The sequence below is a fragment of the Vipera berus genome (assembly GCF_964194415.1).
Source record: "Vipera berus genome assembly, chromosome: 16".
NCBI classification, from domain to species: Eukaryota; Metazoa; Chordata; class Lepidosauria; order Squamata; family Viperidae; genus Vipera; species Vipera berus.
Genome location: NC_138219.1, coordinates 5,681,351 through 5,709,222, shown reverse-complemented (window position 1 = coordinate 5,709,222; position 27,872 = coordinate 5,681,351). Strand labels below are relative to the sequence as shown.

Below are 27,872 nucleotides of genomic sequence, written 5' to 3'. Positions count from 1 at the left end.
AGCTCTGGTCTGCCACCAGGACCGGGTGCCCCTGCTTGAAAAAACTGGAACTTTGATAGCGAGATCTCCCTTAAAGCCAGACCTGTGTACTTCTTGTTAGTTGCAAAGTCGTGTCCGACCCATCGCGACCCTATGGACAACGTTCCTCCAGACCTTCCTGTCCTCTGCCATCTTCTGGAGTCCATTTAAGCTCACGCCTCCTGCTTCAGTGACTCCATCCAGCCACCTCCTTCTCTGTCGTCCCCTTCTTCTCTTGCCCTCCATCTTTCCCAGCGTGAGGCTCTTCTCCAGTGAGTCCTTCCTTCTCCTTAGGTGGCCAAAGTATTTGAGTTTTAGCTTCAGGATCTGGCCTTCTAAAGAGCAGTCAGGGTTGATCTCCCCTAGGACTGACCGGTTTGATCGCCTTGCAGTCCGAGGGACTCGCAGGAGTCTTCTCCAGCACCAGAGTTCAAAGGCCCCAATTCTTTGGCACTCAGCCTTTTTGATGGTCCAACTTCCACAGCCATACATTGCAACTGGGAAGACCACAGCCTTGACTATGCGCACTTTTGTTGGCAGGGTGATGTCTCTGCTTTTTAGTGTGCTGTCTAGATTTGCCATGGCTTTCCTCCCGAGGAGCAAGCGTCTTTTAATTTCTTGGCTACAGTCGCCATCTGCGGTGATCCTGGAGCCCAGGAAAATAAAATCTGTCACTACCTCCATTTCTTCCCCCTGGATTTGCCAGGAATTGAGAGGGCCGGATGCCCCGATCTTGGTTTTCTTAAATGTTGAGTTTCAACCCAACTTTTGCACTCTCCTTCTTCACTGGCAACAAGAGAGACTCTTTAGTCCCTCTTCACCGTGTACGACACCCCAACCATCGACCGATTTGCTGGGAGAGAGCAATGGGCACTGTAGTCGCACCCCCTTGGCTGGTTAGTTCCTAACCGCAGCCAAGGCTGTAACGCAGCCGGTCTAAGCTGCGCGCCTCTTATTCGCGCGCTAGGCTAGGGTCGGAAAAAATTGGGAATCCAGCCGTTTTGGCTTAGCGGGCTGCCCCTCTCCGCTAACCCGGCCGCTTTGGGGGATCGCGCGTCAGCAGCTCCGCACCCCGTGCGCTTTGGCGCAAGCAATGCAAACCGGCTTTGCGCTCCGGGGCGCCGCCGGCTCTCTCGGGCGCGGCTCCCCCTCCCCGGGTGTTGCAATGCAGGCAGAATGCGGAGGAGGAAGCCCGACTTCGGGCTGCTTCCAGCCGCGGAAGAGGAGACCAGCCGCCCGGCTCCCTTCCCTTCTTCCCCGCCCCGCTTCTCGTCCCTCCCGTCTCCCCGAGAAACCGGGGATCGGAGAGAGAGAAAGAGAAAGCCACCCGGGCCGCCCCCTCTGCCGTCTCCAACTGGCCTCGCCGGCCCGATGCGTTTTTGCGCAAGGCTTCCCCGCCGCGCCCTGCTCCGGCTTGCTTCCCCCTTGGCTAACGCCCAGCGAGGGAGGAGTTGCTCTGCCACGAACGGGCGGAGACGGGCGGCGAAGGGGGTGCCCGAGCGACGCTCTCCTGCGCCTACCCTCCTCCGGTGTAAAGATCGGGGGCCTTTTTACTCCGTCCTAGGCCGAGGGGACACTCCGGGCGCAGGTAAATACTTCGTGGGTTGGCTTCGGGAGGCGAGCTTTGGAGAGGGAAAAGCCCGGAGTTGGGGATCCGGCGGGGATTGGCCTTTTGGGAAATATATATATATATATATATATATATATTCTTAGTGTCTGCCTATTACACAACCCGCCCTTCCTGAAGAGAGCCAGCTTGGCCCTGTTCTTTCTTTCATTAAACTAGTATTAAATTTGTTATTTGGGGAAAGCAAGCGCGCCCACTTAAGGAGGAGCAGCGAAAGTGGATAAGTTTGCTTTCAGGACACACACTCTCTCTCTCTCTCTCTCACTTGGGCCTTTAATGCAGAAAAAAAAGGGTACTTCTGAGCATGGACAGAGAAGGTAGGGGTTCTCCTAGCCTAGGGCAACTTTCTCCAATGGAGTGGAAGCCGCTGAACAGCCTGATTATTTGCCTTGCAGAAAAATAAGGGTTGTGCCAAGTGTTTGTGAGTTTTCCCCCCCAAGTCCTTTGGGCCTACATCTGGACTACAGTTCCCTTAATCTCTTGCCTAGGTCGGATAGGTGTTGTAGTCAATACATTTGAGGCACTGGGCTCCTTTGCCACTGCTTTGTGTTGGATTTGGGGGAGGGGGGGCGTTGTTTCTGAGTTGTAAAAATACATATATACTGTTTGTACATGTCATGCATATTTTATAGGCGAATAAAAAAGGAATATAAATTTCTGCTGACTGAGTCACCACGTTGGGCATCCCAGCCAGGTTTTATTAGATGTGACTTTCAAAATTTTACCAGCACGTTTCTAGCCTTTTTCGAAGTTCTGGAGTTAACTTTCGGCCCTCTGGATGCAAACCAAGAGTCTGTATTAGTGGCCTGCCTCCTATAAATGACAATCCGGCGAAGATTCTAGTCCTCATGAAGTTGATGATTTAAATGCGAAGATAGTTGATCTTTCTACTGTGTTAAGAGCGTGGTGCAAATATTTGCTACCTGTTCTCCAGACTTTGAAGCGACCATTTGTACAGCTGTTTCTGGAAACACCGTGGTTGACATCCATCCTGGTTCTCGGGCCTCTGCTCACCACTTAATTTGGTTGCGTTGATGTGTTAGTTTCCTGGATAGGAGGATGCGATGCCTTTGGATGTGGAAACCCAAAGGAGGTTTAAACGGGGAGTAATTTGTTGCCCCATCCTGGATCTTCCAGGTAGGGAAATCAATCTGGATGCTTTTGAGCCTCCAGCCTTGCTCAGAGTAGAGAAACTTTCCAGAGAGTTGAAAAGTCTGTGCATTTCAAAATTGAAAGCAGTCTTGGGGATCATGAAAGATGACCAAACTTTGGGGCGTGTAGCTTTTGAGGAAAAGACAAATTTCATGCCAGGTCTTAGGGGGAATAAAAATACAACTTGTCCTCAATTTACAACCACAATTGGGACCGAATTTCGGTCGCTAAGTGAGGCAGTCCCTGAATCGCGGGCTATTTTACCGCCTTTTCTGCCGTGGTTGTTAAGTGAATCACTTGGTCATTAAGCAAATCCAGCTTTCCCCATTGACCTGACTTGTTGGAAGCCAGCTGGGAAAGCCACCGATGGTGATCACGTGACCCCAAGGGTTTGTAGCCATTGGAATTTCAAGTAAGTAGCTTTTTGGGGGGGGGGGCTGTCGTAAGTTCGAATAGTTGCTAAGTGACTGGTCATGAAGTGAGGACGGCCTGCAATTTTAGTCGGCCATCTTCTTCCTGCACAGCAAGGGAACTGCAAAATTTAGTGAGTGTTCCTGCTTCCTTCCAGACTGCAAATGCAAATTTACCGAAACGTATCATTAAATTGAGGTGTTTCAAGCAGAAAGAGGAAGCAAAATCATCTGGCTTTTTTTTCATGCTTGGGGAAAGGAAAAAAGACGAAGAAGTAAACAAAAGAAAGACTCTGGATCCGAGTTAATTCCTCGATTTACAACAGTTTGTTTAGTGGCTGTGTGTGTGTGTGTGTGTGTGTGTGTGTGTGTGTCCCTTTTGGGCTTCTGACGCCTGGAAACCGGAATGCCAAAGGTTCAACAGGTGGCATTTAATGAGTAGTCTGGTGTGTCCCACATTTGGTTTAAAAAACCGTTAGATCTGGACTTGAACCCGTTCTCTTTCCTAAAAAGAATGAAAGGTCTCTCCGTGGGCCAACTATCTGCTTTTTTTTTTTTGCAGGCCCCTATTTCTCTGTTCAGATTTCCTCAGCCGTTGCCCTTTCTTTGTAATCATGAGGGCCAGAAACTTGAAAGGAAGGAAGGAAATTCATTTCTTTGCCCACCACTGCAAGATTAGGCTATTTCTCTTTCACCCCCCCCCCTTCATTCTGGTAACATCTGCTTGTTTTCTTCACGTATGAAGAAAGGGAGGGGGGGAACTCTTTGGAACAACCTAAATTCAGCTGTTAAATTCCTGAAGGACTTTGCCTTGTGCAAGAGTTATCTTGCTGAAATTTATATTTTTCTAGGCCATTCCTTTATATAAAACAGATGTTCCCTTCACTAAACATGTAGACACATTTAATACAGCAGCAGTCACCATGCCAACTCTTAAATTTAATCATTTTATCTTCAGGCTTGGCAGGTTTTCACCCTGTGGCCAGCTTTTCTGTGTGCTTAGCCGCTGTCAAGCAATTTTAGTGCAAACCTGCTTTATAAACCACGGTTTGTGGCTGAGCCAAGTCATTGCCAAGTCATTTAGCAACAGCAGGCTAGGGTTCCACAATGGGGTATAGACACATCAAGTCATAGCTGGTTTGAACTCTAAATAGCTTGGTTGACCCAAAAATAAATCACAGTGCTGAAGTTCACTTATCAAGTATGTGTTCACTCTTACATTTGCTTAACAACCACAGTAAAAATGGTCATAAAATCAACTCTAATCACACGATGGCTCTATCTCCGGATCATGGTTACCAACCGCATCACTTAGCAACCGAAATTCTGATCCCAATTGTGGTGGTTAAGTCAAGGACTGCTTCTAGGGGAAAAAATGTCGCCACAAGCATTGCCACTGTGGTTTGTATTAGGTTATATTCTAAATGTGAAAAAATATTCTATGAAAAATAATGTGAGTTGCATTGATTTTCACTATACTTACAAAATGTTTTGTCACAACTAATGAGATTCATACTCTATTTTGAAGTCTTCCATTTTTTCTTAATCCCACTGATGTCTTTGTGTACTATCTATTCATTTATTGTTTTTCTTGGAGCATAGTGTAGTTAAATTTAAGTTTTAGGGGTGGTTCTTTCCCATTTTCCTATTTTTTTAAAAAAGATAACATGACCTGAGTAATCATAAACTTTGGATTTTATTTGCATTACGGTATCAGTTGTGAAAGGTACACATATAAAAATACAGAGGGAAAATTTTGATAAGTTCATGGACAAATTTTGGTATCTTGAGTGCAAAATTATTTTCATGGAACTAGTTGGAATGCTGTGTTTGTAAATTCAAGGTTCTATGTGTGAAATAAAACAGTATTCAAGAACATTTTTGTTAATAGACTATATGTAGCCTGGAGTGCAGAACAAACTTGAGTTTCCAAGGTTGTAATATCTATCTACATATGGTAATTTACAGTTTGAATGTATGCCACTACATATGAGATAATGCTGTACAATTTTGACTGGTAGCAGTTTCTTCTTGTATGGCAGTCTGGCTGAACTATTTTGATGTACTGCTTAATTTTTGGATTTTATTTTTTAAGTTGTATAATTTATTTTCATTCAAATAAAATGTAATATAAAATATTCTAAAAAAAAAAGTCAATGACTGCCCCTATTTTTTCTTTTCAGTTCTGATCTGAGGCCATCATAAATTCTGTCATTTTTAAAAAATAAATATTTTATTAATTTTCTAATTTTACAATCAAATACTTAATAAACAACGTGGTGTCTGGGTCCGTTAGTAATTCAGTGGTATATATTAACTTCTTTGGTCTAGATCCAATATTACACCCCCTAATGTTTCCTGTCTTCTCGTGATATCTGTTTTTCCCACACTAGGCAAAAACAATTCTTATTATTAATAGATATGCAATTGGATATCAACATCTTTGCTACATTTTTCTAATAATATCAATAATGTCAGTTTAAAATATCTTTCCTAGCCAAAACATATCTTAATTGCATTTGTACTTAATATCCATATATTAAATCAGGATCCTGTTTCTGCTTTTTTTTATTTTAATTTCCCATCGGTTTTCAAAATGTCTCTACTGTTTATAATTTCAAAGTAAGTTATATTTGGGTAACCGAAAGCTTCCCTTATTCAAACTTCTTAGCATTTTCCTGTTTCCCTTCTCATACAGAAATCTAATATTCTAATTACCAATCTCGTCTTTCTAGTAATGATAATATTTCTGTTTCTAACAATTATCTATTCTCCACCATATTCAAACATCTAATTAATAATATAATATCCCATCTAAATTCTGGTGTGTGTGTGTGTGTGTGTGTGTGTGTGTGTGTGTGTGATTTGCCTATGACCTAATAAAACTCCCTGTCTTTATTTTGGATATTCTGTGCAATTATGCTTTCAATTTCTTTCCGGGAACCATGAGGACTAGAGACTTGAACCTACAGCAATCGGCAGCTTTCCTACCAGCTTACTGTAATATCTACTTTTAAGCCCTCTTTTCTCTTGTCTGTTTCAGGGAATTTGATTGATTGGATCATCAACCAACATGTCCGAAGAGATCATCGTCCCGGTTTACTGCACTGGAGTCTCAGCTCAAGTCCAGAAGCAATGGGCCAAAGACCTGGGTTTGGGAAAACATGAGAATGCAGTCAAGTACTTGGGTCAGGATTTTGAGAGGCTTCGCAACGAATGTCTGCAGAACGGGGGTCTCTACAGGGATGAAACCTTCCCGGCCACGGCCTCTTCGCTGGGTTTCAAAGAACTGGGGCCAAATTCTTCTAAGACGTACGGGGTCAAGTGGAAACGCCCCACGGTGAGTCGTGAAGACCTGCCAGAGGGAGATTTTTTTTTAGAGTGCAGAAATTCATCTTTTAAAACCACCCCCCAAACTAAGTCTTTTTCTTTTGAGGGGTCCAAAAAGAGGATCGCGTGATTGCAAAAATGGTTCAACTGTCATTGGGGGTTGGACTAGATGACCTCCAAGGTCCCTTCCAACATCATCATCATCATCATCATTATTTATTATTATTATTATAATCTGAGCTGGTTGATCAGCATCCCAATAGTGATCACGGCATCTACAGGGATTGTAATTTTTAAGTCACTTTTTTTTCCCGAGCCGTTGTAACGTCAGTCATTAGAGGAACGTGTCATAAGTCAGGGACTATCTATAGCAGGGGTCTTCAAGCCTGGCCCTTTAATGACTTGTGGACTTCAACTCCCAGAATTCCTCAGCCGGCATGGCTCAGCTTGGAAACCTCTCCCTTTCCCTTCAGCGTGCCTGGCTGAGGGATTCTGGGAGTCGAAGTCCACAAAGTCGTCAAAGGGCCAGCTTTGAAGACCCCCTGATCTATGGTTTGCAAAGTGGCTAGACAGGTTCAGGTGAGACCACCCTACCTGTTGGCTGGCTGTTGATGGTCAGTGCTGGTTTCAGGGAAAGGCTGGGGGGGGGGCATCCCTGAGGGCATCTAGCCGACCCCTTTGGGGCTTCACATCCTGCCAGCCTTCTCAGCTTCTTCTGCCATTGAACCCCTCCGGAAACACCTTTGTCTCTCTGAATCTTTCAGGAAATGTGCCGCAACCCCCTTTTCATCATAGACGGCGCCACACGGACCGACGTTTGTCAAGGCGCTCTGGGTGAGTGGTGAGACCTGCAAGCCACATGGACCCCTTTTGGTCTTTTTCCCCAATCCGACGGGAGCGGAAAAGCTTAAGATTGAAGGTGGTTGTGGGTTTTTTTTTCTTCCCACCTTCATTATTTTTACAAATGACGCAAGGTGCCACTCTTTTCGGCACGCCATCCTTCTCCTCCTTTCAAGAAGGGGTTGGGCAACCATTTGTCAGGAATGGCATCATGAGGTCTCCTGCTTGAGCAGGGGGTTGGACTAGAAGACCTCCAGGGTCCCTTCCAACTCTGTTATTTATTTATTTATTTTATTTTAATTCCATTTATATCCCGCCCTTCTCCGAAGACTCAGGGTGGCTTACAAGCTTAGCAGTAGCCTTCATTCTATGTGTATGCCTGCTTATTAGGGCTTTCACACAGTCAGCTTAATTGCCCCCAACAATCTGGGTCCTCATTTTACCTACCTGGGAAGGATGGAAGGCTGAGTCAACCTTGAGCCTGGTGGGACTCGAACCTGCACTAATTGCAGGCAGCTGGTGTTACTTAAGGAGGCATTAGCCCACTGCTCCACCAAGGCATACCCTTCAAGTCAAATGGTTTCCCATCCTCTTCTTGGAAAACCTACGGTATTGGGGCACCCACAACGTCTGGAGGCAGGCAGTTGCACTGATTAATTTTTCTCACTGTCAGGAAATTCCTCCTTAGTTCCTGGTTGGCTGTCCCTCTGAGCAGCTTCCACCCATTGCTTCTTGCCCCAGCAGTTACAGGAAATTATTTTTGCTCTTCCCTCTGGTTGCTTCCACACCCGTCTGTCAATTATCTGATCAGCGCCTGCAGGGAACTACCACACCCTTCCCTGTGGCTCAAAGCCAGCTTTGGGGCTAAGAAACAGGTTGCAACGTGTAGTAACTCCAGACACTGGGTTGGCATCTCTACCAACCCTTTGTAAGTCCCTCCCTACCCATCGTGGCCCTGCAACATTGCAAACCAATTGAATGATGCATCTTGCACCAAGCCCGGCCTGGCTTAAGCCGAGTTTGTCCCACCAGCCACAGCTGGCTGGGTTTTCACACAGCACAGCCTTTTGGAACTGTCGAGGTGTGTGAATCAAGGTACGCCAGTAACAACAAAGCACATTTTTGCAGCTCAGGATTCTGGACACAAATCGATAGAAGAAACCCTGTGAGTTTGCTTTTGTTTGTTTTAGTTTATCCAGTCCTGTCTGGAGCTGTCGAGAATTCATCCTGCGATCTTTTGTATAGAAAAATTAGGCCTTTTTATCTGTCCAAGTCTACATTAGTATCCCGGGTTAAGAGCAAAGATAGACCTCAACTTAACAACCAGAATTACAGTCCTTACCTCGTGTGCCGGTCATTAAGCGGGTTGCCACAGAACCGCCTCCAATTTTGTAATAATGCCGCTTGGGGTGTGTGTGTGTGTGAAAGCCCTAATAAGCAGGCAGAGCCTGGGTGGAGCAGTGGGCTAATGCCTCCATAAGTAACACCAGCTGCCTGCCATTAGTGCAGGTTCGAGTCCCACCAGGCTCAAGGTTGACTCAGCCTTCCATCCTTCCGAGGCAGGTAAAATGAGGACCCAGATTGTTGGGGGCAATTAAGCTGACTTTGTAATAATGCCGCTTGGGGTGTGTGTGAAAGCCCTAATAAGCAGGCATATACATAGAATGAAGGCGACTGCTAAGCTTGTAAGCCGCCCTGAGTCTTCGGAGAAGGGCGGGATATAAATGGAATTTTTTAAAAAAATAAAAAAAATGTGTGGCCGTTTTTGCCGTGGCGGTTGAGCGAGTACTGCCGTCCTTAAGCAAATTGATCATCTAAAAAAAAACCACACCAAACTTGTAAATTGGGATCATGTGACTGCAGGATACTGCAAATGGCTGTAAAAAAAATTCCCCCCCTCTTTTCTGGAAACTGATGTTTATTTTTGGTTTCCCGGGAGGGAAAAAATAGTCCATTGAGGGTTTCACGTCAGGACGGCCACACAAAATGTCGTAAAATCGAGTTGGTCACGTGAGGACCACCTCAACAACCGCACGACTGTACTTGCAGGCTCAATTACGGTCTTAAGTTGAGGACTGCCTGTACCTGATAGATATCTAAGAAAGAAGAGGGTTTAAAAAAACTGGGAAAAGGTGGGGGATGTTTGTTGGTTTTTGTTTAATCAGTGGAACAGCTTACCTTCCGAAGTTGTGGGTCCTCCATCACTGGACAGAAGAGACTATAGCTATTGCCCAAAATGGTACAAGGTCTCCTGCTGGAGCAGTGGGCTGGACTAGAAGACCTTCAGGGTCCCTTCCAACCCTGTTAGTCTACGTTCTAATTTTTGTGGCCCCTTTCTGTATAGTAGGCTGAATTTTCTGGAATCGTTCTCTCTAGGGGATTGTTGGCTGTTGGCTGCCATTGCCTCGCTCACGCTGAACGACCCCCTTCTCCATCGCGTGGTCCCCCACGGACAAAGCTTCCAGAATGGATATGCTGGAATCTTCCACTTCCAGGTAAAAATACCTCTCCAATCCTTGGTCCAGGACCCAGGGATTGCTTTCCTCTTTATTTGTGAAAATACAAGCAAGGCGTTAGCCCTGCGAGGTAGTCCAAAGAAGAGGTGCATCCTGGAGCTATAGCAATAGCCCTTAGACTTGTAGTCCGCTTCACAGCGCTTTCCAGCCCTCTCTAAGCAGTTTACAGAGTCAGCCTGTTGCCCCCAACAATCTGGCTCCTCCTTTTACCGACCTCGGAAGGATGGAAGGCTGAGTCAACTTTAAGCCGGTCAGGATCGAACTCCTGGCTGTGGGCAGAGTTTAGCCTGCAATATTGCATTCTAAGTACTGGGAAGGAAGGAGGGAGGGAGGGAGGGAGGGAGGGAAGGAAGGAAGGAAGGAAGGAAGGAAGGAAGGAAGGAAGGAAGGAAGGAAGGAAGGAAGGGCCTAAAAACAGATATAAAAAGTGAGAAATTGGAAGGAAGGAGGGAGGGAGGGAAGGAAGGAAGGAAGGGCCTAAAAACATAGATATAAAAACTGAGAAATTGGAAGGAAGGAAGGAGGGAGGGAGGGAAGGAAGGAAGGAAGGAAGGAAGGAAGGAAGGAAGGAAGGAAGGAAGGAAGGAAGGAAGGGCCTAAAAAACATAGATATAAAAAGTGAGAAATTGGAAGGAAGGAGGGAGGGAGGGAGGGAGGGAGGGAAGGAAGGAAGGAAGGAAGGAAGGAAGGAAGGAAGGAAGGAAGGAAGGAAGGAAGGGCCTAAAAACATAGATATAAAAAGTGAGAAATTGGAAGGAAGGAGGGAGGGAAGGAAGGAAGGAAGGAAGGAAGGAAGGGCCTAAACAACATAGATATAAAAAGTGAGAAATTGGAAGGAAAGGAAGAAAGGAAGGAATAGCACTTAGACTTATATATCACAAAACTCACTTTAAAACTGTCTTACTTGACAACGGAAATTTTGGGCGCAATTGTGGTTGTAAATCAAGGACTGCCTATGTTGACTGAAGGTGCTTAAAAAGGCCGAAATGGTTGGCTTAGCGTGGTTGCATAATTGTGATTTATTATCACGACTTTCCTTAACACAGCTAGTCCTCGACTTAACGACCGCAACGGAGCCCAAAACCTCTGTTGCTAAGTGAGACACTTGTGAATTGAGCCTTGCCCCATTTTACAACCTTTCTGGCCGCCGTTGTTAAGGGAATCACTGCGCTCGTGAAGTTAGTAACCCGGTTGTGATGTGAATCTGGCTTCCCCCATTGACTTTGCTCGTCCGAAGGCCGCAAAAGGGGAATCACGTGACCCCAGGACACCGCGACCGTCATAAATACGAGTCAGAGGCCCAGCGACTGAATTTTGATCACGTGACCCTGGGGGGGGGGACACTGTGACTGTCGTAAGTGTGAAAAACGGTCGTAAGTGTGAAAAACGGTCCCAAGTCACCCTTTTTTTTTAGCATCGTCGTAACTTTGAAAGGTCGCTAAACGAACGGTTCTAAGCGGAGGACTATCTGTATCGAAGCCACTGAATATGGTTGACCGTAAATTTAGGATTCTTGACTTCTTTTTTTGTCCTCTGCTCCTGAAAACAGATTTGGCAGTTCGGGGAATGGATAGATGTGGTGGTGGACGATTTGCTCCCGACAAAAGACGGCAAACTGGTGTTTGTTCATTCTGCCGAAGGGAACGAATTCTGGAGCGCCCTGCTTGAAAAAGCTTATGCCAAGTATTTATTTATTTATTTTCGATTTTTATTTTATTTATTTTTTTTTTGAGAGGAAAGTGCTCAAAAGTTGATCTTGGCTATCAGAAGGTTTGGCTTGCTCCCTCCTCTGCCAAGGATTGGCTTCTGGAGAAAGACTCAGTTTTCCCTGTCTGTGAAATGGGCAGAAACACTCTGCCCCGATGGTCAGATAACGCTGTGCTAACTCTCCCTGGAGTTTCTTTATTTTATTTAGCTAGCGTGCACCTACAGAGATTGTGCAGTTACTGCTGCACAACACTAATAAAACACATTATACACGCAAGCACAAATGTGAGTTTAAGTACAGCATCAGCAAATATGCAGGTGGTCCTCAACTGCCGGTATACAATTATCTTGCCTTCAGACGTTGTGGAGGCTTCATCACTCAAAGGTTTTGAAGAAGAGACTGGACAGCCGCTTGTCTGAAATGGTATAGGGACTCCTGCTTGAGCAGTAGGGTGGACTAGAAGACCTCCAAGGTCCCTTCCAGTTCTATTTTGATTGATTGATTGATTGATTGATTGATTGATCCTTCCTCGGGAAGGGAAAGGAAGGGAAGGGAAGAAGGGAGGGAAGGAAACAAGGAAGAGAAGAGGAAATGCTAACATTGTTAGGTGAATAACCAATATCTATCTATCTATCTCATCCATATCTCTCTCTGTCTTTATCTGTCTATCTTATCTGTCTGTCTATCTCCATCTCCATATCTATCTATCTATCCATCTATCTATCCCATCCATCTCTCTCTCTCTCTCTGTCTCCATATCCATCCATCCATCCACCTATCTATCTATTTATCTCTCATCCATCTCTCTCTCTCTATATCTGTCTGTCTGTCTATCTCCATCTCCATATCTATCTATCCCATCCATATATCTCTTTATCTGTCTGTCTATCTATCTATCTATCTATCTATCTATCTATCTATATCCATATCCATATCCATCCATCTATCTATCTCATCCATCTCTCTCTCTCTTTATCTATCTCTACATCTCTCTATATATCTATATCTAATCAATCTATACATAGTACATACACACACACATATATCTATATCTATATCTCTATATCTAATATATCTCTATATCTCTATATCTATATCTATCTATCTATCTATCTATCTATCTATCTATCTATCTATCTATCTATCTATCTATCTATCTAATATTGAATTAAGATAAATCCATGATAAAAATCACCACGGGAGTTGCAAGAGGGCAAATGCTGTAATTCGATCTCTCCCTAGGGTGAATGGCTGCTATGAAGCCTTATCTGGAGGAAGCACCTCCGAAGGGTTTGAGGACTTTACAGGCGGGGTTACCGAGTGGTACGATCTGCGGAAGCCTCCCGGCGATCTCTTTCAGATCATTTTGAAAGCCCTGGAGAGGGGGTCCCTCATGGGATGCTCCATTGATGTGAGTATATCAGTGTAGTATATATTACTATTTTATTATTAAGGTAAGATGAGATTAAGATATGATAAGGTAAGCTTTATTGTCACTTTTTTCTCTGACTACGCCGGCACACATTAAAAAAATGAAACGCTGACGCCCGCTCTCATTATTTTATTCTTTATTAAAAAAAATTTGCAAGGTGACTCTGGGTGGCTTATAAAACAAGTGAAATGTCATTAAAACATCGACGCCTGAAAATTACACAGATGAAAGTATTAAAGTCTGTGCTAAAACCGGAGTTAAGAGAGGGACGTCTATAGCTGCTGTCGTCCTTGAGTTACAGCCATAATGGAGTCTGATCATCTCGGTCGTAACTCATGACGGTCTCCCGATCAGGTCATCCATTGGACTGACCCGATTTCACCGCCAGCCGTTAAGCAAATGCCGAGGAGGTCTGACATAACTTCAGACGTCCACTAAGTGGCCAGCCGTAAAGGCGAGGACTCTCCTGTCGCTCCGTTCCACTTCCACGAGGGCATTCAAAACTTGTCACGTAGGTTCTTGTCTTCCAATTCTTCTTCCTGTCCACTTTGAACTCCAGATCACCAGTGCGTTTGACATGGAAGCGGTCACTTTCAAGAAGCTGGTGAAGGGCCACGCCTACTCGGTCACCGGAGCCGAGCAGGTGAGAACTGTTGAACCTTCAGATTTCTGGTTTACCCTGCTGCATGCGAATCCGTTTGGCAGGGGTTTAATGTGGCGTTAAACCACCATGAAATCATCTTAAGGTGAACGCAAGTGAACTCAGCGACAATCTCTGCTTTCCCATAGATCAACTACCGAGGACAGCGCGTCAGCCTGATCCGGATACGAAACCCATGGGGAGAGATAGAATGGACGGGAGCGTGGAGTGACAGGTGAAATAAATGGCCCTCCTGGAGTCGGTGAACTACAACTCCCAGCATCCTTTGTCACCAGGGGCCCTTGCCTGGTTTTAGAGAGAAGAGAAATGCCAGAATGAATGAAGCTGATTTTTATCATCCGTGTTTCATTCATTTCCACAAAGGTTGCCTAGATTCAAAGTATAAAGGTAAACCAGTTTTTTCTCAAACTTGGCAACTTTAAGATGCGTGGACTTCAATTCCCAGAGTTCCCCAGCCAGCAACTCTGGGAGCTGAAGTCCACGCATCTTAAAGTTGCCAAGTTTGAGAAATACTAGAGTAGACCAACTCAGAGCTGATCAATCAAAGTGTTTTTCTGTAGTCTCCCTACCTGTTCTCAAAACAGCCCTGGGCACCATACCTAATGAACATTTAATAATTTAATTTAATAATAATTTAATTTTTATACCGCCCTTCTCCCGAAGGACTCAGGGCGGTGTACAGGGCAATACAATAAAATACAATATATAAAAGTTAAAACATATTAAATACTACAGCCCAATTTGAATGTGCTAGCATTCGAACCCAGCTCTCTGCGGTCTTGACAGTCTTACTATTTAATCCCTATCGATAAACGATTAAAAAAAACGGGCCCAGTGAAAATTGGGCTCAAGACTTGCTTCTGGATTGCTTGTTGGTTTACATAATTAAAATTTTACAATCTTTCGCCAGCTTCCTTTCCTGGATGGATGCACACGCTTGATCCCTTGCCAGCCTCGTTCACGACCCTCCCTCGGCCTGCCTAAAATCTGGTTTGTTTCCTGGCCTACTGAGGGAGCCTTGTAACAAGCCCTCTTTTTTTATTTTATTTTTTTAACAGCTCTGGCGAGTGGAATGCAGTGGAGCCGGCTGTGGGGCAGCAGCTGAGGGTGCAAATGGAGGATGGAGAGTTTTGGTAGATCTAACTTTTATCTGAGTTTTAGCAGAACTTTTTATTTGATTTAAATTTAAAAACAAATGGGGAAGGTGGCGCCACCGTCCCGTCCTTGCTGTAGGTTTTTGATTTTGTATCTACTGTTAACATTATTTTAATATTTATGAGTTTTATTGTAAGCCACCTGGAGTTGCTTTGCAGAGTGAGATGGAAGGGAAGGGGAGGGGAGGGGAGGAAGGAAGGAAGGAAGGAAGGAAGGAAGGAAGGAAGGAAGGAAGGAAGGAAGGGGACAGAGAGAGATCAGATAGAAATACAGAGTGCATAGATGATATAGTTAGAAAGATGTATAAGTAAATAGATAATACAAGTATCAGATAGAATAGATGATTGATAGATTGATAGATATATAGATGGACAGATAGAGGAATAGACGGAGGGAGGGATGGACAGACATAAAAATATAGTGGATGAATGAATGGATAGATAAGTAGATACATAGATGATAGAAGTATTAGATAGATAGATAGATAGATAGATAGATAGATAGATAGATAGATAGATAGATGGTTTTTTTTGTTTTTTTTAATTCCATTTATATCCTGCCCTTCTCCGAAGACTCGGGGCGGCTTACAAGCTTAGCAGTAGCCTTCATTCTATGTATATGCCTGCTTATTAGGGCTTTCGCCCCCCCCCCGAAGCGGCATTATTACAAAGTCAGCTTAATTGCCCCCAACAATCTGGGTCCTCATTTTACCTACCTGGGAAGGATGGAAGGCTGAGTCAACCTTGAGCCTGGTGGGACTCGAACCTGCACTAATTGCAGGCAGCTGGTGTTACTTAAGGAGGCATTAGCCCACTGCTCCACCAAGGCTCTTATCACTTCTATTTCAATGAAGTGGATTAATGATACCAGGGCTGAGATGTCCAGCCTTGGATGGTGGGCAGAGAAATTCTAGGGGTTTTTTTGGTAGAAAATAAAATCAATGCACAAATCATTTAAAAACAATCCTGTGTTATTGGGTGGGTGGGTGGTGCTATTTTTCTACTGTCGGGGGAAGTTCCCACGTTCTGCCTCTCCCCGACAACGATCCGGCTTCTGCTCCCCCGTTGGAACTTGGAAGGCTTCAAAACGCAACCCTTGAGCTTCCTTCTCCTCGTTCCTTGCAGGATGTCCTTCCAAGATTTCCTCCGCGAATTCTCCCGTCTTGAGATCTGCAACCTCACCCCCGATGCCCTGAAGTCTCGCAAATTCCGAAAGTGGAACACCACACTGTACGATGGCACTTGGAGACGAGGGAGCACGGCCGGGGGCTGTAGAAATTTCCCAGGTAGCTCCCCTGGCCGAGCATGTGATTCTCTCAACCCCAGCCCTGCGGTCCCTGTGACTGTGATTTGTGTTGTTTTTGCTGGAAGCCGGTGTTCGTTGATCTGCTTGGTGACTTGTTCACCAAGTTTGGTGACCTGTTTGGTGACGAAGCCAGCCAAGCAAGCACCCTTGAGACAGTCCAATCTCTTAATGCAAAACTTTATTGAGTACAGGATTTGGGCACAGAGCAAATCAAAACCAGCTCTGGCATGGAATTCTCCCTCCTCCTTCTTGGGTCGGTTCACGTTGCCCCATTAAGCAGTAAAATTATCGTTATGAGAAAGTGTCTCCGGGTCTGGCCAGACACCTGGCATGGCATCCTTGATTCTCACAGGCTGGCTTCTCAGATCTTTGCAGTCTGCATTCCAATCCCTTTCCCTCCCCACCGTCCACCCCCAGCTCGTTGGCAAGCTTGGAAGCAATACTTGTGGCACCGGCAAAACCACGCTTCAAAACTTGACGTGACCCTCGCAACGGGATCGCAATTTCCAGGGCGCGGTATGGCCGTAAATTGAGGACCGTGCAAGACCGTGCCAATCTTTCACGCTGGCCCCCTTCCATCTTTTTCTCCCTCTGCTCTCTCCTCCTGCAGCCACGTTCTGGATTAACCCGCAGTTTAAAATTCGGCTCGACGAGATTGATCACGAGGACGAAGACGGGCAGAGAGAGCCGGGATGCAGCTTCCTGTTGGCCCTGATGCAGAAAAACCGTCGCCGGGAGCGGCGGTTCGGCAAGGACATGGAGACCATCGGCTTTGCCGTCTACGAGGTAACACCCAAAGGGCTTTCCCCCCATCCTTCTCCCTGGATGTCCCTCTGAACTGGGATGGTTTCTCTCCTGAAACGTGCTGATTTTTTTTCTGTTTTTCCCAGGTGCCCCGGGAGGTACGTTTGCAAAAATCGGGTCCGGCACGGTAACGGTCATGGGTTCAAGCCTTGGGTTCCAATGCTGGGATTCAGCCAGTGCGCACCGTTTCGGCAGAACCGGTAGCTAATTTTTTGTCGCCCAGGCCCAGAATGGACTTCCAGAAGCGGCATCCATACAAATACATATTTGAATCCCACCACTGGCTGGTTGTTCACCTATTTGAATCCCACCACTGCTTGGGTCCCACAGCAGTAAAGATCTTCCAGGATTCCAGACCAATAAATCGTTTCCTCCCGCTTGGAAAAGTCAGGCACAAAACTGGAATTCTAAGTTTCCAGCCCTCTTTGTTTCAAAATCAAGAGCAATTGCTGATTTAAATCTAGGTCAGTCTTTGCTCAGTATAGGTAGATCCCTGCCCTCCCAATACAGGTATTTCTCAACTTCCAACTATTCATTTTAGTGACTGTTCATACGTAACACTGACAAGTGACTTAGGACCGTTTTTCACACTTAACGACCGTAGCGGTATCCCCACCGTCACGTGATCGAAAGTAAAACGGGGCAAAGCTCACCACCTAAGAACTGCCTTGCTTAGCAAATGAAATGTTGGGCTCAATTAGTCATAAGCCGAGGACTAGCTGTAATTTTGGGCTGTGGTCAGTGGCTCGCGGAAAGAACTAAGATCCTAGTCCTCGTGGTTCTAAACGAAAACCAGATTTATCTCATTCGGCTCAGTTGTCTACTTGTTATTGACAGACCTGCAGCTTGGTAGGCAAGTCTTGGCCGCTGGATCCTTTTGATCTCCCGGGGATCTCGGTGGGAGGGAACCCCTGGATTTTTTTATTTTTTTTTTTAATCGCAATTCCTCTTTTTTTTTCTCGGCAGTGCAAAGGGCAGCCTTCAGTCCATCTGAAGCGGGATTTTTTCCTCTCCAACTCTTCCCGGGCCCGATCGGAGCAGTTCATCAACCTGCGCGAAGTGAGCACTCGTTTTAGGCTGCCCCCGGGCGAATACATCGTGGTCCCGTCGACTTTTGAGCCCAACAAGGAAGGAGACTTTGTACTTCGTGTGTTCTCAGAGAACAAAGCCGGGACGGTGTAAGTCCTCCTTTCCCACGGCTTTGTCGGCGGTGGGGTTTATGTCAAACTCTGCTTGAAATCATCCTTGCTTGGGCAAACCTTAATGGCTTGACTCATAAAACAGCCTTAGTTATAAGTCAGCCCTGGATCCTTTCAAAATTAATTACAGGTAGTTCTCAACTTATTGAATTCAACAGAACAGATAGAATAGAATAGAATAGAATAGAATAGAATAGAATAGAATAGAATAGAATAGAATAGAATAGAATAGAATAGAATAGAATAGAATAGAATAGAATAGAATTAGAAATAGAATATGGAATATGGAATATGGAATATGGAATATGGAATATGGAATAGAATATGGAATGGAATAGAATGAAATAATAGAATAGAATAGAATATGGAATAGAAATAGAAATAGAAATAGAAATAATAGGAATAGAATATGGAATAGAATAGAATATGGAATGGATGGAATGGAATGGAATAGAATATGGAATAGAATAGAATAGAATAATAGAATATGGAATGGAATAGAATGAAATAGAATAGAATATGGAATAGAATAGAATATGGAATGGAATGGAATATGGAATATGGAATGGAATGGAACCACCACTGGTTCTCTTTTTTCTGCAAAAAATGCCCTTTGCAGACAATTAATTATTGTGACGTTCACTTTACAACAACTCTGTTTGTTTAACGACCGCTGCAGAAAGGATCCCCGAATCAGATTGGTCTCGCGATAACCTGATGAATGACTAGCGTAGCTTACGATCAGAGTTCCAGGCTCAATTATCATCGTGAAAGGAGGACTGCGTCTATTTTAGGCTGTGTTTTTTCATTCTGTTTTTTCTTTGTTTCCATCCTTCTACAGGGAGATGGATGACCAGATCCAAGCCAACCTTCCCGATGAGGTAATTCCCCTCCCCCCCCCGCCTACATTTGGGGCAATTCAGGAGCAGAAAATAAATTTCCCTTCCCCATTGGAAGGAAAAATACACGTCTTCCTTCATAGAGAGACATATCTCCAGAAATATCCTCTGGAGACAAGATGGAGAATTTTAAGCCGGCTTCCCCTGTTGATTTTAATCGCCGGAAGCCGGCTGGAGAATTCGGTCTTCGTTTTCTGACGCCATCTTCCTTTTTCCCTGTTTCCCTAGAAAATACTTTCGGAGAGTGAGATTGATGCAGGCTTTAAACAGCTGTTTAAGCAGCTGGCAGGGGCGGTAAGTACATGAACATGAGAAAGAGCACAAATTTTTTAAAAATTAAAGAATTATGAATAAAAATGGAGTGGGCGGTGAAAGGGGAGATAAAGAGATGGGGGATTAATTAGATTAATTAATTTTAACTTTAAACTATTTTACTTTTTAAGTTTCCCTTAATCTGTGAATTTGTCCCCCACCTTGGAAATGGCTTTTAATGATAGTTTTACAAAGCAACGGTCCAGTGTTGTATTTTGATGCAAAGAAATGAATACAGTGTAAATATTAATAAATACATAATAGTAAAAAAAAGTATAGAAATAGGAAAAAATAGGGGGGGGAGTTGTAAGCCACTCAGAGTTGTCTTGAAGTACAAGACAGGCAGCAAATAAATTTCATGAATAAATAAATAAAATAGTTTAAAATAGTGAAAACAATTAATAGTTAATTAATCAGTGGAACCACCTGCCTTCAGAAGCAGTGAATGCTCCAACACAGGAAGTTTTTAAGAAGAGACTGGCCAGCCATTTGTCTGCAATGGTATAGGGTTCCCTGCCTGAGCAGGGGGTTGGACTAGATGACCTCCAAGTTCCCTTCCAACATCATCATCATCATCATTGTTGTTGTTAAAATACAACAAGTAAATAAATAGTAAACAGGAATAAATAGTAAAAAAAATAGGAAAGATTTAAATATGAGAAAATACATAAATACTAAATAGTAAAAATAAATAGTAACAAAGAGAAAAACAAGAGCAAAAGTAAGAAAAAAAAATGGCTGATTGGAGTTATTTTATTTCAAAAATATACATCACTCCAGTGGCCAATCTGACCTGTTCAGATTCAGGTTTTTAAATCCTTTTTTTTTTACATGATAAGGACAATCTAATTTCCTTTTTCTTCCAGGATATGGAGATCAGCCCGCGAGAACTGCAAACCATCCTCAACAGGATCATCGGAAAACGTAAGCCACAAGATAGATCCTCACCTCTCTGTGGCCTTCCTTTTTAAAAATAAAATAAAATAAAATAAAACGGTGCAGCAATAAAAGAGAAAAAATACCTATTTTGCTCCAAATCCTGGAATTTGGGGAAGTGGACGAAGGCTGCTCTCTGCCCAACCCACCTCACAGGGTTGTTGTGGGTAAAATAGGAGGCAGGACCATTGAGTTGACCAATGGACAGGTAGTCCTTGACTTATTGAACACAACAGAGCTCAATTTTTTTGTTGCCAAGAGAGACATTTGCGAAGTGAATTTTGCCCCATTTTATACCATCTTTCCCGCCCCGGTTGTTAAGTGGATCGCTGGGGCACTTAACTTAGTAAGGTCCTCGTTAAGTGAATCTGGCTTCCCCATTGACTTTGCTTGTCAGAAGGTCGCAAAGGGGGAATCACGTGGCCCCGGGAGACGCTGCCACCGTCGTAAATACGAGTCAGTTGCCAAGGGTCCGAATTTTGATCACGTGACCCTGGGGAGGCTGCAGCAAAGTGTGAAAGGTGGTCGTAATTCACCCCTCTCGGTGCCGTTGTCACTTTGAATGGTCACTAAATGAACTGCTGTAAGTCGAGGATTGCCTGTACGTAAAAAAAAAAGGAAGAGTAAAAATTGCCCTCTTTCTTTTCTTTCGCAAAAACTGCAGATAAAGATCTACGCACGAAAGGATTCAGTCTGGAGTCCTGCCGAAGTATGGTGAACCTCATGGACGTATCCTAATTTTTCTCAGCATATAAAGAAGGGGGAGGCCCCTTTTGTCATTTCGGAATATTGCAGAGTTTACAAAATAGGCTTGGCTGCCTAACCTCGTCTTGAGGGAATCTTTAAGCCAAGCTCTAAACCAGCTTCAAACCAGAAATGGAGGCTCCTTGCTCCGATAAGGACAGAGGCTGCTTTGATTCAGTTCAATGATCACAGAGAGAGATTATTATTTTTTCCCCCTGTGGTTTTGTAAGCGAAGGGTTGGGAAATGAGGGGTGAATTTCTCTCAAGTGTGTCTCCTTAGCAGCCCCTTCCTCCATCAGAAAGATGGGAACGGAAAACTCGGCCTGGTGGAGTTCAATGTCCTTTGGACTAAGATTAAAGACTATCTGGTAAGTTTCCAGCTAGCCAGCTAGTTTGAAAGAGTAAACAGGAGCGTCTTAGCCACGTTTGCAAAACCATCTATTCGCATTCTATTCTATTCTATTCTATTTTCTGTCCTATTCATATTTCTATTCTATTCATATTTCTATTCTATTCATAATCCTATCCTATTCATTTTCTATTCTATTCATATTTCTATTCTATTCATATTTCTATTCTATTCATATTTCTATTCTATTCATAATCCTATCCTATTCATTTTCTATTCTATTCATATTTCTATTCTATTCATATTTCTATTCTATTCATATTTCTATTTTATTCATAATCCTATCCTATTCATTTTCTATTCTATTCATATTTCTATTCTATTCATATTTCTATTATATTCATATTTCTATTATATTCATAATCCTATCCTATTCATTTTCTATTCTATTCATATTTCTATTCTATTCATTTTCTATTCTATTCATAATTCTATTCTGTTCATATTCTATTTTCTATTCTGTTCATTTTCTATTCTATTCTATTTTCTATTCTATTCATAATTCTATTGTTCATATTCTATTTTCTATTCTATTTTCTATTTTATTCATATTTCTATTCTATTCATATTTCTTATTCTATTCATTCTCCTATCCTATCCTATCCTATCCTATCCTATCCTATCCTATCCTATCCTATCCTATCCTATCCTATCCTATCCTATCCTATACTATACTATACTATACTATACTATACTATACTATCCTATCCTGCTAAGCAAATGATTGTAAGTTGAGAACTGCTTGTATTTCTCCCCAAGAAAGACTGATGTTCACAACGTGGAATGAGCCACTATGTAAATATGGAGTAGGTATAACAGAATAACAAGAGTTGACAATAACAGGGTTGGCAGGGACCTTGGAGATCTTCTAGTCCAACCCCCTGCTCAGGCAGGAAACCGTCTACCATTTCAGACACATTGACTCGGAAGGCAGGGAAGAAGAGAGCCGGGATTGAAGCTATGGAGCTGGCATAGATTTGGGGTTCAATTTCATTGGTAGATTGTCTGTATATATTTGATTCCTTTCTTCTCTGTCATAAGCTCCTTTATTGGTGTTGAATTTCTGGAGAATCCCCTTCACTCTCATTTGTCTTCCCTTTAAAAACTTTTTCAGGCAGTCTTCCGGAAGTTTGATTTGGACAAGTCGGGAAGCATGAGTTCCTACGAAATGCGAATGGCTCTGGAATCTGCAGGTGACATGCCCGTTTCTTGGAACATTTGGCTTTTCTTCCCATTTCTCGGCCGCCTGGGCAGCAGACTAGTCCTCAAGGAGCGCTAAAAAAAAAATCCCCAATGATAATTAAAGCCCTGCGCAATTTTCAACTGGAGGATAACAGGGAATTTAATTTAGCCTTCAAAGTGTGTAGACTTCAACTCCCAGAATTCCCCAGCCAGGACGCTTGGAGTTGAAGTGGACACATCTTAAAAAGTTGTTGAGGTTGTGAAATGCTGACTCCATCCTGCCAAACACACCCTTTGCACTGCATACGTGTCAATTTTAGCCCTTTTTCTCTCTCTTAGTCCACACAGTCTTCCCCTCTAAATGGGAAAATAATAATAATAATAATAATAATAATAATAATAATAATAATAATAATAATAATAATAATAATAATAATAATAATAATAATAATAATAATAATAATAATAATAATAATAATAATAATAATAATAGATGTTGGAAGGGACCTTGGAGGTCATCTAGTCCAACCCCCTGCTCGTTGCTCTTTGCCTCCCGGCAGGTTTCAAGCTAAACAAGAGACTCTACGAATTGATCATCACTCGCTACGCAGAGCCCGACTTGGCCCTCGACTTTGACAACTTTGTCTGCTGTTTGGTGCGGCTAGAAACCATGTTCCGTGAGTTTTCCTCCCCTTTCCTGGGGTTTGGGGAGGGCAGGGTACGGCCGAGTAATCCGACCGTCCCGAATTAAGCCCGTTTGTTGTACAGGTAGTCCTCGATTTACAACCACAGTTGAGCCCCAAAACCTCTGTTGTTAAGCAAGATATTTGTTAAGGGAGTTCTTGCCCCATTCGTTAACTGGATCGCTGCCGTTGTTAAATTAGTTGCAGGGTTGTTAAGTGGATCTGGCTTCCCCGTTGATGTGGCTTGTCAGGAAGTCACCAAGGGGGGGGGAAATCACGTGACCCCGGGACACTGCGACCGTCATAAATGCGAGTCAGTCACCACGTGTCTGGATTTTGATCACAGATACTGCAATGGTCCTAAGTGTGAAAAAGTCACTTTTTGCAGTGCTATTGTAACTTCGAACCGTCACTAACTGAGCCTTTGGTAAATCGAGGACTACTTGAATTCTCAGTGGCCAGCAGGTTTTCTGTGATTCTATTATTCTGTGATTTTTCTATTCTGTTAATTACAGGGGTTGGACTAGAAGGCCTCCAAGGCCCCTTCTAATCTGGTGATTTATGAATGTATTGATTAATTAATCCTTACCTGCCTTTCCTTTCCAGGGTTTTTCCAAGCCCTGGACACGGACAAAGACGGGATTGTCACGTTTGACTTGATTAAGGTAACCACGTCGAGGTGTCCAGGTGGGCTGGACTATAATGTCCTACCCTGCTGGTTGGGGAATTCTGGAACTTTCCAGAAGCCTTTTCAACCCCTGCAGAGCTGAGCTTTCATCCTTGGAAATGCTTCCGCCGTGCCTTTGTTTTCCTCTTCCCTCCCCAGCCCTTTTCCTCACGTGCCGTGTCTTTCCAATTTCTAATCCCAAAGGCTTGGATATTTCTAATTATTTTTGACAAGCTTTGGGGGCCAAAGAGCTGAAAGCCAGAATTCTCTCAAAGACTGTTTTTTGTGTGTGTGTAATTTGTGTCAGGGTCCCGACAGATGAAACTCTTCAAAGAACTTCGAGGCATTGTTTACCTTAAAGAATCTTTATTCGAGTAGCGTGGCATCGGCACGTACGTGCTCGAAGCCAAAATCTGAATTCTCCTCCCCACATCACATAGTATCAAAGCACAATTCCCTCCTCCAATTAACAGTCACAAATCACATTCTCCAATTAGTTTGCAATGCAGGCCTTCCCTCCAGTTCTCCAACCCGCCATTCCTTATCATCTCTTATTTCAAACGACCTTGAAAAACATTCTACTACGATGATGTTGTTGTTGTTAGCTGCGAAGTCGTGTCCGACCCATCGCGACCCTATGGACAACGTTCCTCCAGGCCTTCCTGTCCTCTACCATCTGCTGGAGTCCATTTAAGCTCACGCCTCCTGCTTCAGTGACTCCATCCAGCCATCTCCTTCTCTGTCGTCCCCTTCTTCTCTTGGCCTCCATCTTTCCCAGCATTAGGCTCTTCTCCAGTGAGTCCTTCCTTCTCATTAGATGGCCAAAGTGAGTTTTAGCTTCAGGATCTGGCCTTCTAAAGAGCAGTCAGGGTTGATCTCCTCTAGGACTGACCGGTTTGATCGCCTTGCAGTCCAAGGGACTCGCAGGAGTCTTCTCCAGCACCGTACTTCAAAGGCCTCAATTCTTTGGCGCTCGGCCTTTCTTACGGTCCAACTTTCACAGCCATACATTGCAACTGGGAAGACCATCGCCTTGACTATACGCACTTTTGTTGACAGGGTGATATCTCTGCTTTTTAGTGTGCTGTCTAGATTTGCCATGGCTTTCCTCCCCAGGAGCAAGCGTCTTTTAATTTCTTGGCTACAGTCCCCATCTGCACTGATCTTGGACCCAGGAAAATAAAATCTGTCACTACCTCCATTTCTTCCCCATCTATTTGCCAGGAATTGAGAGGGCCGGATGCCACGATCTTGGTTTTCTTAATGTTAAGTTTCAACCCAAGTTTTGCACTCTCCTTCTTCACCTGCAACAAGAGGCTCTTTAGTTCTTCTTCACTTTCTGCCATTAGAGTATTATGTCTAGCTAATTCCCATACACATTCTTTCTCTTCCCCCCCCCCCAGCAATGTCTAATTCTAAAAGTAACACGCAAGTTAAGGGGGAAAATGGCTGCATCTTCATATATTGTCAAAGCAAGAACATCCAATGTTAGCAGCGTTGACAATTTGTCTGGTATGGCATTGTTGGTTAAATATATATATATATATATATATATGTCTCTTGTGTTTTTTTCACAGTGGATACAACTGACCATGTTCGCCTGAAAAAAAAGATAACGGATCACGTCCCGTGCAATCCTTTGGACTTCTCTTGTCCCCGGGACATTTTGTTTTGAAAATGGGGGAGATTGTTACCTGCAAGTGCCTTGCGTTAAAGCTTTTTGCCGCTTCTGTTCCAAGTAGAAGGAAACACACAAACGTACGCACCCGCCCTTCCAACTTGGCCTCATTTCATTTCCTGCGTGGGCTCCTACCAGCTCTGGGGACCTGAACACCGCTTCATTTCAAACGTCTTGTCTCCACACGTGGTGTGATGCTGTGGAGGACTCGCACAGCGCTTTGCCAAAGCCACAAAACTGCCTTGCCTCTCGGTCAACATGGGGCTCCTAGCAGCGTTCCCCAGGTGAACAAAATGTGGGGGGGTTACTCTTGGATGATCCCAAGGTGGAGTTACAGGTAGTCCTCAACTTACAACGATTCATTTAGTGACCATTGAAAGTTATAGGCCCTGAAAAAAGTGACTTAGGACCGTTTTTTTCATCTTTATGACTGTTGCAGAATCCCGCACGTTCCCGTGGCTTACATTCGGAGGCTTGGCAACTGACTCAGATTTATGACAGTTGCAGTTTCCCGGGATCACGTGATCCCCTTTTGCGAGCTTCTGATAAAGGGGAAGCCAGATTCATCATTTAACAACCAGGTTACTTGATCACTTAACAACCGGGTTACTTGATTTAACAACAGCAGTGACTCGGTTAACAAATGCGGCCAGAAGAGTCGTAAAATGGGGTAAAACCTACCGGATCATTTTCTCACTTAGCAACATAAATTTTGGGCTGAACTGGGGTCGAGGACTATCTGTACCTGGAAAAAAACTCCCTTTTGGGAACCGCAAAATGGTAGACAAAAATTTACATTTAATCTTGCTGCAGATGTTAAGCGAGGACGAATCGGGCATCTCTGCCAGTTTATAGTTGAGCATTCCTTTCCGATTTTTTTTAAAAAAATACAGGTATTCCTCGACTTACAACCGTTCATTTCATAGTCACCATTCGAAGTTACAACAGCACCAAAAAAAAAATAACTTACGACTTGTCCTTGCACTTACAACCCCATGGTTACGTGATAAAAATTCAGGCACTTGGCAAATGGCGTGTACTTAGGACAGTTGTACTGCCCGTGTGTGTGTGTGTGTGTGTGTGTGTGTGTGTGTGTGTGTGTGACATGATCGTCCTTTGCAACCTTCCCAGCCGGCTTCCGACAAAGTCAATAGGGCAATCCAGATTCACTTAACGACCACCTGGTTCGCTTAACAGCTTGAAGTGGTTCACATAACAAGCGTGGCCAAACCAGGTTGCAAAATTGGGCTCAACTCACTTAACAACCGCCTTGCGTAGGGGGTGGGAACTCTGCCCCCCCAATTGTCGTAAGTCGAGGACTATCTTTATTCACAGCTAAGAGAGTGCCACGATTGCTGGTGAGCTCAAGTTACCAACGAAAATGACCTACTTTGCATTATATCTGCCCTTCAAACTTTTTTTACGGGCCACCCCTGTTTGCAAGGGGTGCTAAAAATCAGGAATTATCTTCATCCTTTTGTCCCCAGCGGAGCAAGCAATATTTCATTGTTTTTGTTATGCATGTGTGTGTTTATGTGTATATATATATATGTGTGTGTGTGTGTTTATGTGTATATATATATGTGTGTATATATATATATATATATACCTACACATATATATATGTAATTTCCTGGACGCTTCTGGAAGCACTCCAGTGCCTAATCAACCTCCCCTTGAGGCTTTTGTAGGAGATTTTTCACCCTGCAAAGGTCAGTTTGGGAAATCCGGTGCCTAAAGACTGCAGCTGTTACACTCTTCGCCTGTCTAATGCGCTTGCTGCCAAATATTTTTGATAAAGAGTTTGCGTCGTAACCCCTAATCTGGGGTTGCTAGTTGTACCCATGATCAGAGAACCTGAATAAGCCTCGGAATCACTTCTTGGACACGGTGGAGAGATCCCATGTGCAGGACTTGATTTTAACTTCTCTTAAACCAGGGGTCTTCAAACCTGGCCCTTTTAATGACTTATGGACCTCAACTCCCGGAATTCCTCAGCCAGACACGTGCCTGGCTGAGGAATTCTGGGAGCTGAAGTCCGCAAGTCATAAAAGGGCCAAGTTTGAAGACCCCCCGTCTTAAACGTTCTCTGGTGCTACCATTTATGTCCTTACGTGTGTTTTTGTATCGTAGAAATGGATTTTGTTTCCATGCCAAAATAAACTGTGGTAATGCTTAACACCACTAAACCTGCTTTGTCTGGTT

At 43.9% G+C, this 27,872-nt stretch overlaps 1 protein-coding gene across 1 annotated transcript; it reads left to right on the top strand.

Moving 5' to 3' along the window:
• Positions 1 to 1,424: 1,424 nt before the first annotated feature.
• On the top strand, positions 1,425 to 27,860 carry CAPN1 (calpain 1). Its single transcript, XM_081340934.1, has 22 exons — positions 1,425 to 1,606; positions 6,251 to 6,547; positions 7,302 to 7,371; positions 9,754 to 9,872; positions 11,443 to 11,576; positions 12,844 to 13,012; positions 13,593 to 13,676; positions 13,823 to 13,908; positions 14,753 to 14,827; positions 15,974 to 16,134; positions 16,765 to 16,940; positions 17,045 to 17,056; positions 17,925 to 18,136; positions 18,999 to 19,038; positions 19,285 to 19,350; positions 20,235 to 20,292; positions 20,969 to 21,033; positions 21,348 to 21,416; positions 22,572 to 22,650; positions 23,200 to 23,316; positions 23,929 to 23,987; positions 25,567 to 27,860. Exons 2-22 carry the CDS (start codon positions 6,281 to 6,283, stop codon positions 25,591 to 25,593), a joined length of 2,145 nt encoding a protein of 714 aa, XP_081197060.1. The 5' UTR covers positions 1,425 to 1,606; positions 6,251 to 6,280; the 3' UTR covers positions 25,594 to 27,860.
• Positions 27,861 to 27,872: the final 12 nt, after the last annotated feature.

Excerpts from the sequence above, each read along its gene's own strand:
- CAPN1 (XM_081340934.1), top strand. The coding sequence starts at position 6,281 with ATGTCCGAAGAGATCATCGTCCCGGTTTACTGCACTGGAGTCTCAGCT. Across the intron at positions 19,039-19,284 it reads AAGCCAACCTTCCCGATGAG|AAAATACTTTCGGAGAGTGA; the intron begins GTAATTCCCCTC and ends CTGTTTCCCTAG. Across the intron at positions 22,651-23,199 it reads AATGGCTCTGGAATCTGCAG|GTTTCAAGCTAAACAAGAGA; the intron begins GTGACATGCCCG and ends GCCTCCCGGCAG.